Source organism: Strongylocentrotus purpuratus, unplaced genomic scaffold, assembly GCF_000002235.5.
Source record: "Strongylocentrotus purpuratus isolate Spur 01 unplaced genomic scaffold, Spur_5.0 spur5_scaffold_1, whole genome shotgun sequence".
NCBI lineage: Eukaryota > Metazoa > Echinodermata > Echinoidea > Camarodonta > Strongylocentrotidae > Strongylocentrotus > Strongylocentrotus purpuratus.
In genome coordinates, this window is record NW_022145594.1 from 9,776,409 (window position 1) to 9,789,272 (window position 12,864).

General features: G+C 37.4%; 1 protein-coding gene across 1 annotated transcript; it reads left to right on the forward strand.

Annotated features, from left to right (window-relative positions):
• Positions 1–1,407: 1,407 nt before the first annotated feature.
• On the forward strand, positions 1,408–12,006 carry LOC105446948. Its single transcript, XM_011684411.2, has 3 exons — positions 1,408–1,532; positions 10,464–10,747; positions 11,437–12,006. The coding sequence occupies exons 2-3, from the start codon at positions 10,468–10,470 to the stop codon at positions 11,985–11,987; spliced, it is 831 nt and encodes a 276-aa protein (XP_011682713.2). The 5' UTR covers positions 1,408–1,532; positions 10,464–10,467; the 3' UTR covers positions 11,988–12,006.
• The last annotated feature ends 858 nt before the right edge of the window (positions 12,007–12,864 follow it).

Consider the following 12,864-nt stretch of genomic DNA (forward strand, 5'->3'; position numbering starts at 1 on the left):
TAAACAACATCAATGCATCTGGAAACTAATTGAATAGAACTGTTTATTTCCAGGACGATTATTCGGCATCATCTTTATCAGAAGCAAACAATTATCTAGCAAACGCATCTATTATCAACTTTCAGGTAACAATCACCTACCCCAGCTACCCCAAAATGAATACAAATAAGGCGATGATTCTCTGCGTTTTTATATTTTAAATATCTCAAATTGTACACTAGTTGAACGCACTGAAAAGGGAGACCTAGTGGGAGCGATAGAAGTGTAGGTTGGGTGTAGCTTTGATTAAAGGTACTGTGTCCCATTTACAGGCCAAAAAATGAAAAGGTTAAATTGAAAGATAATACTTATTTAAAACTTCCCTAAAAAAGGTGGGACTCGAAAATGTCTTCAAGTGGGAACGACTATTAGTTGTCAAATCGACTTAGGAGCTATAGAGCCATTAAGCAATAGTCTTGATTTTCAGACCATTGTACCGTATGGTCATACGTTTTATGCTGCGCAAAGATTTAATCAGTTTAATTTTTGCCATCACAAGAAGTGGGTAATTGATGTAGACAAATGCTCATGTACCCTTTACAGCTCATTTTATATATATTATTAATAAAGAAGAAAAAAAGCCAGTCAGTCACTCAATAGTGTCTGACAGTGAAGTCTAGCAAGTAAACAGGTTTCTTTGCATAATTTGAACATTAGGACACTGCTAACGTTTAAATTTCACAAATAGGACATACATGACATATTCATAATTCCTGCAAAGTTCTACATAATTTGAGGTTGGCTGCAAAAGGTACCTTTAAGGAAGCGTACCAATCATAATAAGAACTAAAATTGTACTGATATAGGACTTATGGCAGTCATAAGGATGACTTTGTGGTATTCAATATATCAAAAGTAAATCTAGACACAGAGATCATCCGTGTTATTGTTTACTTATTTATTTGTATAATTCTTTTTTGGGGAAAATATCACAGTTTATTTCAAATCTCACTTGGCACTTCTTTTTAAAAATATTTTGTACAAGAAATTAAGCATACCTTTCGATCAAATTTAGGAGGTTTATACATTTTCAGCATTCATCCATTAGTCGACTCAGCGTCTTCATTAAAATGATATCTTTTAAGTATCTCTTTAAATGGAACAAAAAAACTATTGGTTAAAGACTTGTTTTTTCACAATCAATTTGAAAATGTTCATAACTTTAATGAATACCATCGAAAGACTGATACAGAAATTCTCTTATTGATCGTGTGAAAAGAAGTTTTCAACCAATAAACTACCAATCAGATGATCTTTTTTAGAATAAAAACTATTGTTTGATTATACTGGTATGCATTCTATACCCTTCGATTTTGTTTTTACTCCAACATGTCGGAAGGCTTTAACAAAAAGTGAACAATACGTGGCTATACTTCTCTCATAAGCTCCCTTATGCTTATTGACACCATCTCAAAACACACCACTGCATGTAACTGACCAGGAGGGCATGTCTTTGTATTTCAAGAGGATTTGTGCACAGACAAGACAGACAAGTATGTAACGATTATCTTCTATTGACTTCCCAGCTCCTAATTTTGACGTGTGTTCCCTAATGTACCTTCTATTGTGCGCGCTTGAATACTCATGTGATTGCAAGGCGACAAAATCCAATTTTGAGCTTTGTCTGCATGCCTCACGTTGACAGGGGGAGGTGGGCGAGCCGCAGAGCTCACTATATAGCATTGGAAATGATTTTAGGGTGGCAAATTGAGTCCACCAAATGATGGTGATGAAAGTATTCAGAGCATCATTTTCTATTCGTGTAAGCAAGATAAGGATTAAAGTGCATTTAGGGGTTATATCCTTTACTTTTCCCCATTTAGTTGTAATGCTGGAAAATACAAACACTTAAGAAAGAACTACATTCATCAAAAGAGTCAGACATTCAGAGGATTTGGAACACTTTACGCTTTTACCTTCCCATTTGAGAATTTTCTTTCTGGTTTCTCCATGTACCCTTTTTCTGTTCTATGAATGCCACAACGTGGACTATTCCAGTTATACAATACCTTTAAAGTAACTTTTGAGAAAATGGGTCATTTTAACGTCACTGCATGGTAGCATTTTAGATAGAATGAATTATTTCACGAGCTAGATATCAAGACAAACTTATGGATCACCCGGCGAGAGGATTTGCTGTTTGTTGAGAGCTAGAAGGGTATTAACCCAAGGAAAATGATTCAAGTTAACATCCTTCTGCCTCTGAATAGACGGTTTAGTGTAATAAATCACTCTATTAAAAGTAAGACTTAAATATAATACCACCGTATCTGGTTTATTGTTTCATGGGAGTCTAGAATTTAGAATGAAAAACAAGAAATAGTGCAATTCGATATAAACAAAATAAACTTGAATCTTCAAACGTCAATAAATGTCTTTCATCAGCTGTTAATATTTCATGAATTCTCTCTCCGATAGTACCACCTGGGCGACCTTGTAAAAGGTCAAAGGTCATTGTCAATGTCGTGAAAGATGATGATTGAAAGGTATTGATAGGGTAGAGTGAAGGAAAGGTTGCATGAAAGAAATGTAACGTGGATTATATGAGTTTATTTGTTGGTCGTGGGAGGGTGAGATGCGTATGTGCCTCTATGTGAGAAAGACAGAGTCAGAAAAAAATGTAAATATGTGCGTGTGCATGCGTGTGTGTGTGTGTGTGTGTGGGTGTGCGTGGCTGTGTGTGTGAAAGAGAGAGAGAAATAGTCTTTAAAAAGATATAGAACGGATATTATAATCATGGATGAATAGTGGATAATAGGTTAGAGATGCCGTTGGTCTCACGGATACGTCACTGGACTGTGGATCAAATGACAATAGTGTCCTTTGACAAGACATTAAACTACATTTTGCCACTATCCACCCAGGTGTAGACAATGGGTACCTGATAATAATTCATTCTTTGAATGTTGCTGAGCGCCTTATTAGGGCAGCTTGGCTAAAGCAACGAAATCACGAAAAGGATCAAAAGTTAAAACAGCTTGCCGTACAATGTTGCCATTGGAAGTTGGTTACGTATGAGCATTATGTCTGTTTGCCGTGTCTATTTTCAGAAGGGTAGATTCATTAAATTGCATCTACTTGGCCTGTGCACAAAGCGTCATAGTCCAGCCGTACACATTGCCAACCCCTCCTAAAGTCGATATCTATAATCAATATTAAAGTGTCGAATCCGAATACGAGATGGACTGAAGACAATATGAAGTGTTTATTCGCTTGACGGACGTCTCGCTGCTTTTTAAACCAAACGTTATTTTTGTATGGGTACCTAGAGGAAGAGATTAGAGAGGGATTAGAATCGTTAGATAAAAGACAGGTAGACACATTTCCGTTCACTTGACAGGCTAGACGGCGGCCATGAATAGGGTTGGAAAATATAGAGTCACTTGAAACGTAGAACGGTTATTCAGTTGAGGTCTGTCCTATAACTTCACATATTATTTCGTCTCATCCCTCTTGACTCCCAATACCAACAAATAACACAATAATATACTTCAATTATTGTGGAATAGCCTGACAACGACTAGAATATAACAATCCCAAGAGATATAACAAAGTATACTTTTTTATTTTATAAGTATCCGAGGGGATGTGATGCGATCCGATCAAATTATCCAGCGATTTCTGTTCCGGGATTTATTTCGTTAGAGATAAACGTTTATGATATAGGGTAATAATAATAATAATAATAATAATGATAATAATAATAATAATAATAATTATAATAATAATAATAAAAATAATAATAATAATAACAGTATTAATAACAATGTTGGTTACCCAGGGTAGCCTCATTAGTAGTTATACTGTTCTCCCTGAGGGCCCTGCACACATATCATTACACAGGCTTTAGCCGAGCTACCATGAAAACGTGCTCAAGCATTCAAGGAATTAATCCTACCGGGTTCGCCAGTCTTGCGACTGACATACATGGTGTATAAAATATATGTTAGGATTAATGCAATGGTTAGCGTTAGGGTGCGACGTGGTATAGATCCAGGGTAGGTATAGGTGTTTGGGTGTTTTTTGTTTGATCGTGTTCGAACTGACTGCATTGTCCAATGATCATGTGTCTTAGGACCGACGATGTCGGGTAAGTGAACGTATAGTTGCAGTCAACTCAGCATGCTAATACTTGACTCCTCATATTCGAGCAAACACTAATGCCTAATCGGGAAGGGAGAAAACATCTCGTTTTTCTAGCCTTATATATTCTTGCATTATCTTAACCACAAGGGACACTTTTTTCAAAATTGTTGCTTCTAATTATGCTATGCTCGTTCTCATTGAATTAGAGTAATTATGGAAGGCTATCAATTGAGACGTCAACAGAATAAGCATAGAATGAAATAAAGGTAAAGCAGTAACATAAACATAGCAGTATTGTGGTATCCAGGCAGAAACTCAAGACACTTTAGTTATCTAAAGCTCGTCAAAGTACTGCGTTGGTTTGATTTAATTTTTTGTTATCCAAATCTCCCCGAGGGAATACTTTTTAAACTAAGGTTTCTAGATTATCCGTTGTTGTGTATCACAGGCTAATCCCACAATAATCAGACATACACTACTGGTGAAACGTGTTATAGTGCAATATGTCAGATTTAAAGACAAATAAATGTCCACAAGTCAACAGTTACAACGAAAAAAAGAGATCATGATTAGAAATAGGGGAAGTTGTTGATATTAATGAGGTTTTCCATCGTCGTTGGATGATTTTCGCCATAGTGCACGAGAACATTGTCATAGATGTTTATGTGGGGGGGGGGGGGGGTGCCCCGTATGTACTCCAAATCGACGTTCCTGTGATGGGAGAAGGTATTTAGAGGGGGTGAAGCATTGGAAGGGGTAAGCGAAAGGAAAACCAAAGCGAAACAGGGGAGAGAGATTTGATATGTGATTCGAACGGGAATTCTGTATCTTTCTTGAAATTTCTCAAATTTGTTTGTTATAGAATGAAATTTGTCTATCTATCTTTAATTTGTTCCATAGCTTGGGGCCGGTATGGGAAGGGTGCTATGGGATACACTAGAACAAACTTCAACCCAAGAGGTTTAGAAGCTCCCTCCTCAACTGAATGTGTGGGGTGATTCGCATTTTTGATCTGTTCACTCAGTGACTGCGTTAAGAAGTCAATGGGTTAGAAAAGAGGTCATTCATTGTTCATCAAATCAAATGTTGATTCACTGTTTATCGTATCCAGGTCCAAGGCAAAGGGAATTAGAACGATATTTTCAGCAAACCTAGTTTATCCGCATGAATTATCCGTTCCTAGGGTAATTCCACCCTTGAGAGGTACTAATTTACAGTGCTACTGATGAGGGTGTGGTGATGCGGCTGCTCAACGCGTCTTCTGTTCTCGTCTGAAGCCCTTTCTCTCTATTCTCACTTTTTTGTTTGCCCTCCTATTTCCTCCAGTCATTGACGATGGGCATACGCCCCGCACCCCTAACTAGCTACGTCACTGCGTGCAGTGCGAAGAGCTTGAAAGTTGAACAAGCGCTATTATCAGATTAAAGACAAATGTATAGTATTTTTTTCTTCTTTTGGCTACGGAGTGGTTCTTGAATCGACCATGTGGGATACGCGCTTTTAGCAATAAATAGCGTCGTCAACGAAAGAGGATCAAAATGTTTACGTAAAAGACTCTTGGAATATATTTTTTAAACTGGTTTTTTATTTCTCTGAATCTTCTTTCTTCTCTCTTTGACATATTTCATTCTGCCTTCTTTCACGAATGGCTTCTACCCTGTCGTAGTCAATTGTACTTCTGTAAAAGTTCTACTGAAACCATCGCAAAGGCTCGAACAAAATATCAACCAGTCAATTCTACTTGTCACTCTGTCTTTTACCTTATGAAATTGGTGATCATTTTGATGATATTGATATTTTTTCGACCGAATAGTTTGATTATATTTTGCAATCATTGTAAATTCAGATTTTGACTATAATGTAGGCTATGAGTACGAATTCTAATATTACGTTTAATAAGTATCTTTTCATGTTATAGTAGTTATGTTTTCATGTTATAAGGCATATAAACAAGATTTGATTCAATGCAAGATCATTTGACAAAAACTATGATAAACAAATCAGAATGAGCATGAAAGTTAAGACTCTTCCACATTGCATAGTAATACGACAGGCCTAATTATCTTTCTTTCCAAGATGAATGACTAATTCATACCGGGAGGGTCCAGTGATCTTCTACTGTTTTTTCTTCAATCACACCACATGGTGCATCCTCTTTAGGGAATGAAATGGATGTAGACCATAGGCAAATAGCAATTCAAACATCCATTTACCTTCTCAAATGGCAGGCATTATGGTACCTTTGTTGGCTATTTCATGAATTAAGACCGCCAACTTTCAATTTTGCCGGAAGCTATTGGTTTGTCCATTTTACTTCTTCTTATCCTACGTCTTAGAAAGACGGCAATCTAAAGAGAGAGAGAAGAGATTTGGGAGACAGAAGAAGGAAAGCCTACACAGTAAGATTGTTGACAAGATACCAGGCCTTCGGGGTTTCTTGACGTTGAAGTGCGAAAACCAATTACAAACACCAAATACAACCCGTCTCTCGTCTTCTATTCTCTCAAAACAGCGTACAAGGCGTTTGCAGGATTCAGGCGTGCCTCACCATACATCAGCCTAATAACCCCTTCGTTTCACAGCATGGCGAAATATAACTGTTAACCGCTATCCTGACCAGGGACCCGTTTCACAAAGCCTCCTTCCAATGACAAATGACAAAAATCAGTGACAAATCTGCTGATAATCAATCAGAACCAAGGTTTCACTAGCTTATAACAAAAACTGTCATTTGTCACTGGTGACAAGTTTTGTGAAATGGGGCCCGGGACTTGATTCTCTTTGAAGGTGTGATACACAGACACAGTGTCACTAATTAGAATCGTTAATATAGATTGTAGCTGTACATGAGCCGGAGGTATCATAATTACAGTTTTGGCCTTCCGATCCATATTCCCGCTTTGAAAGAGTCAGTTTGCATGTGTTATGTTTATGCTGCTGTCTTTTCTTGGTATGCTCTCTATTCGTATTATGGTCATGATGATGACGTGATATTATGCCGCCTCCCCCTCACCCACCCTCTTTAACCTCTCTTACTCTCTCTCTCTCTCTCTCTCTCTCTCTCTCTCTCTCTCTATCTCTATCTCTCTCTCTTTCTCCCTTTCTCCCTTTCTCCATCTTTCCCCTTTATATTCCTAGTCGGATATTGTTCATGTGTTCGTCTTACAAACAAAATATAAAGCCCCTTGTTCACATCAAGGAAAAGACCTGCACTCAACACTTTGTCAATTGGAATGGATTTGAATGTATGGATGGGAACGAGAAAGAGACCAAGCAAAATGCGAAACAACTTATTATTTCCCGATGTAATCCCACTAGTCTAGTGGGATTACATCGGGAAATAATAAGTTGTTTCGCATTAATCCAAGTACGGTTTATTCTAAGAATAAACCGTACTTGGATTGTATAGCTTCAGGTATAAGCAATAGACTAATGGCATAGAATAGATGTGTGGAGTTGAAAAGTTTGTCATGAGCACTCATTTAAGCCCAGCACTGTTTAGTAGCCAACATTTAGGTTAAATTATTAAAGACATATGGAAATCAAGTACGGTTTAAATTGCCTTGTTTAAGAAATTCTAAAGAGACAAGCGTAAACCGTTTGCGCACTAAGAGTTGATTTTTATTTATTTGTTTGTTGATTTTTTTAAAGGTGTAGACGTAAATGAGTCGCGCAAGATGATGGGGATATGTCGCTTCATTTACCTGTAGCTTTATATTTCCCCAGGGCATTCATCTTGCCATTTGCGTACATGTACCCAAACAAACAGTAACAAGAAAGCAAAACTGACAAATGCGATTTCAACACTCGGTATTGTTAAAACCATACGAAGCGTGGAAACATAATCTACCATAGTAAGCACATGCTGGTCTATTATAGAAACATGAAGTTTGGTATAGTATTGACATAACATTGCTATGCTTCATAGACATCTTTGGTCGTTGTTGATGTTTGAAACCGGAGAAGGGGAAGCTCTATTAAAAACCTATCATGACAATTTAAGTACCTGCCTCACACTTGTAAGGTGTCTGGACAAATCCCTTGATTGCGAAGCCTTCACGTTCGAATGATTTACAACAAACATTGGAGCTTGTATCAGGAGGAGGGGGATTTCAAATTTGAATGCATCAACAATAGCTAAAATAAATGAAACGTCAGAATGGATAGGATTTTTACGCATGAGTTTGTTCTCTTATGCCCATTAAGGAAAACTTTCTTCAAGGAAAACCAACTCCTTTTCATTGAGATGGAGGTATAATTCCCTGGCTTGCAAGTAAGAGAATAGCCCCATCTGTTCATTAGGCCTAACGATGTTCATTCGTCGCTCACAAATAGATGTGTTGTTGATGTTGAGATCAGCGTTATATGCCAATCAGTTACATTTGACTATTATCACCCACATTTTTTTCATGAACTTCAATTATACAATACTAAATTTGTTTTTAAAGAGATTAAGATTTGATATCTATTGTCTATGTATTATCACGAATTTATCTTCATAAATGAGTTTAACGCATTTAGACAACGTTTAAAAGCATATCTTGTTTCATCCATCCAACTTGTAATCGGCGCATTCGTGGAAGCGCACATGAAATATGTAATTATCCTTAATTATCTAATCTTTTAATGCAAATGAGAAACAGATTTCACTCCAAATTAGTGTTTAAATTACACTTTGGAAAATGGATAACATCTCACTATAAAGATTATTACCCACTGGTTTCCACTCCCAACGGATTAATCCATAATATAACTCCCAGAACAAGTGGATTTCCACTACGGTGCATTGTCTATCCTATCGGAAACAAACCTAGACAATCAATGCCAGTGTCAACGTAGAGGGCGGCCAAGTATTACATGACAAATTATAATTGAGTTCTGTGCGATCTCTAAGCCAGGATCTATATATAAGGATATTTTAGCACCTGTACAAATGACCCCATCGTATTCACTGATCTTTTGCACATGCAGACGTCCCACTTTGTACATTTCAGAGTATTCACTGCCAAAGTGATGACGGTGCTACATGAATATCTTTTGTTTGCCCTCTTGAAAAGCAAACTTCCACAATGGATGACGGCGATTGATGAAGAGACTGATACTAGAATGTACCGCAGTTGCATAAATGAAAAATGATTACATAACTTTCATGAACACGCATCAATTAGTCGTCTCGAAGAGTTTTACAGTTTTGTAACAAATTAATGACCTTTATCTGCCCATGTGCACGATAGTATATCCGACGTGGCTTATTGGCTTGCTCCTAACCACACTATACAAACAACAACAACAGAAGAAAACAAAACCAAACCCAAAATATAAAAAATAATAAAAATAAGGTAAAAGAAGAAGAAGAGAACAGGGGGCAAAAGAAGGCAGAATAAATAATAAAAATAAATAAATAAAGGGAGATCTGATACAAGGTGAGAGAAGAGATTGGTACTCTATTTTCTTCCTCCACTCTCTTTGCTTTCTTTCAAGTCATTCCCCTAATACAAAAATAGTGTGATAGACCATTTTCGTCATGTAATCATTTGTAACCCTCTACGTTGGACAAACCATAATGTTTGTCCTACCTAGCAACAAGTACCCATTTCGCATTCTGATTATTGAAATACAATTATTCGTAACAGGTGAATGAAATAATTTGTAATGAGGCACTTAACGAAGATTTCTGCATTAAATTTGATTTCATTACGAAAATGTTATATTGCAGTGAAAGAACCAACGACCCCTCCGCTCCACACACACATCAACCATGGTAATCAGGTATGATGGTAATGATGCTATGAAAATTATAATCCCGATGCTTGCACATTGAACCTTGTCCCTAATGTAAATACAAAACTCAAATGCAAATAAATAATTAATGCAGACAACATTGGTAACGAGTTTTCTTCAGAACTCTATTGGATAGTATATATATATCGTTAAATTTCGTGGAAAGATAAAAAATGTGAATAAGAACAAATTACAGGATAAAAAATATTTAAACTGCGAACAAAACACCTGCCGAAATCATTTGAGATCATTTCTGTATTGTGTCACATCTAGTAGGTAAGTACAAAAAGAAGGGAAGGGGAGAAAATATTGCTTCATTAATCTTGTAATTTATATTGTTCTGTTTTGTTTTGTCGTTTTGCGGGGGTTTGTTTCCAATGGCGACTGGAAGATGATTTGCAAAATTACATTTCAACAGTCCCCCCCCCCTTTTTTAAAAACATTAGTGAATGATATAATTGCAATGACCGAGTTTTTTAAAACTATAGCGACAGTCGACAACGCTACTCATTTTATATACTTAAAATACATGTATATCTCTTTATCTCTTTTTCCAGATGGATGACTATGGAGCCCAAAAGAATCTCCGAAATCGAACTCATCAACCTCGCCAAGAGGATCAGCCCTTCGTACTATAAAGTCCTTGGAAACAATTTGGAATTTTGCCAGGCAGAGCTGGAAAACTTAAGTATTCGAAGTCAACTCGATATACAAGAAGCGATTCATACTATACTAAGGCGATGGACAGAGGGGCGTCCTCTGAATGAAAACAGCAGAGAGGTCTTAGCTGATATTCTGGATGATACAGAGCTGAAAGCGATCGGGGATCTTTTAAGAACTGGTTAGTTTCATTGAAAATTAAAGCTAAACTTGACTCAATAATTTATTGTAGGTACCATCGGGGGGGGGGGGGGACAATACATTGTGCATAATATATCATGTAGATAATAGTTAATACTGTACTAATATTATCATTATCTTAACGCCTCATGTATCATCACGATCGTTAGCAGGTCGGGGGGGGGGTGGGTGCCCTTGGCAATCTCGCAACCTTTAGCGCAAAAATAAAACAATAGACTTATATAGACTAATAATAGTGTTTGCTAGTGTTCTTTTTTTTCTTTGCTTGCATACTTGTAAGTATGCAATTTTACGCGATCAATAGGTTGGGATAATAACAAGTATGTTTAATAAAACGTTTTCTCTTTAGCTTGCGTTTAAAGTAAAAATATTTTATGTTGAGTTAGATTTTGGGGGACTTTGTTACATGTATATTTACAATGGGAACAACCTTTCATTATTTGCAGACACATCGCAAATATTGACTTTAGCAGATCAGCCAACATGGTGAATGTCAGTTGTTTCAATGTCATATATTACTACACGTATATCAAATAGAACACAAATATATAATACGTATCCTAATGTCGACCTAGTTTGCAAACTGAAGGCCCCATTTGAAGTCCTTTGCACTTTTCATAAACTAACCAACATATCTGAATGACTGACAATGACTTCTTATTTTTTCAGGTCATGAGTCACTACTCAAAGGGTCTTCCAAGTCTTCTGGACTTGATCAAAGAGCATCTACATCACAAACACCAGCAATACCCGGTCCGATGAAATCATCGGCTGAGACAACGCCGAAGACAACGACGTCGACGACGACTAAGATCTCAACATCCTCATCCTCTCCTCAATCCTCGGACTCAATCACCGTCATCACCGGGCTCATAGCAGGCTTACTACCACACGATCTGCTACCACAACACCATAGTCATGTCTACAATGCAACGAGTTCAGATACAGTAAAAGTCGTCCTGACTTCTAGTCGTGGTGACGACATAACACACGTTCTGAATCCCAGAAATCATTGCCGCATCCCGACTCCTTATGGGCGTGTCAGGCTCTCCGTCTACAGGAAGGATGACAATGGCGATGGGGGGTTTGCCCGCGACGCATGCGCATTGTTTGCAGACGATTCTGATCGGAGTTTTATCGTCAAGAAATCCTCAGATGGCAAGAACCTTGTGGTTGTTCGTTCCAAGTATGGACAATTCCGCACCGAAGAGAGGCCCTAGTTTAAAGGGAACCAAAACCTTCATACTAAGTAACTTTTATTGTAAATTTTAACAAAATTGGGCAAGGAATAAGGAAGTTAGAGCTTTTTGAAATGACTAGTCACTAGAGGGCGGTAGAATATCCTTTTGCATTCTATATCTTGCTTTCAGGGGAGTAGATTATCTCAATCACAAGGAAGAAGGAAAAACATGAAATTTGATGTACAAAAGGCATGGAGAGTTGTCCACAGATGATGTCATCAAATTGAATACCGCCCTCTAGTGACTAGTCGTTTCGAAAAGCTCTAACTTCCTTATTCCTTGCTCGACTTTGTTTGTTCAAATTTTCACTGATTTTATTCAAATCTTTTAAACTTAACAATAAAAGTAACTTAGTATGAAGGTTTTGGTTCCCTTTAACCCCAAAAGTGACCACGATCGCAAAAACTTTCGAAAAATCAATCAAACTCAAGTTCAATGACCTGGTCCGCGTCCATCGTCTTCGGAATGGGGTATCGTAATTCACCCTTTAAATGGTTTATTCAGTATACAGATTATAGCCTTCAACTTCCGCTCATGGAGCATACTGTATCTCCTTTTCTATCTTGATAATATTAAGAAGTTTGGGCTTATCTATTACATGTATCGATTTCAATATGGTGCTCTTGATGTTTATTCGGAGGGGGGAGGGAGGGGTTGTGATTTAGAAAGAAAAGCAGATGTGTATAGAACAAACTGGTGACGCCCTTGACATTTGAACCATTACTCAAAATGTGCAAATATAATCGTTTCACAACTTTTCGTTAAAGATAAAGCGCCCTTTTTGCGCCAGTTCAACAGTTCAAGAGCCCCCGTCGTTGTCGACACAATGCAGTGATCATGACAAATAACAAGAATA

What these genes read in the sequence shown, in the direction of transcription:
- LOC105446948 (XM_011684411.2), top strand. Translation starts at nt 10,468, where the DNA reads ATGACTATGGAGCCCAAAAGAATCTCCGAAATCGAACTCATCAACCTC. An exon ending in CGGGGATCTTTTAAGAACTG is followed by an intron (nt 10,748 to 11,436) that starts GTTAGTTTCATT and finishes TTATTTTTTCAG; the next exon opens with GTCATGAGTCACTACTCAAA.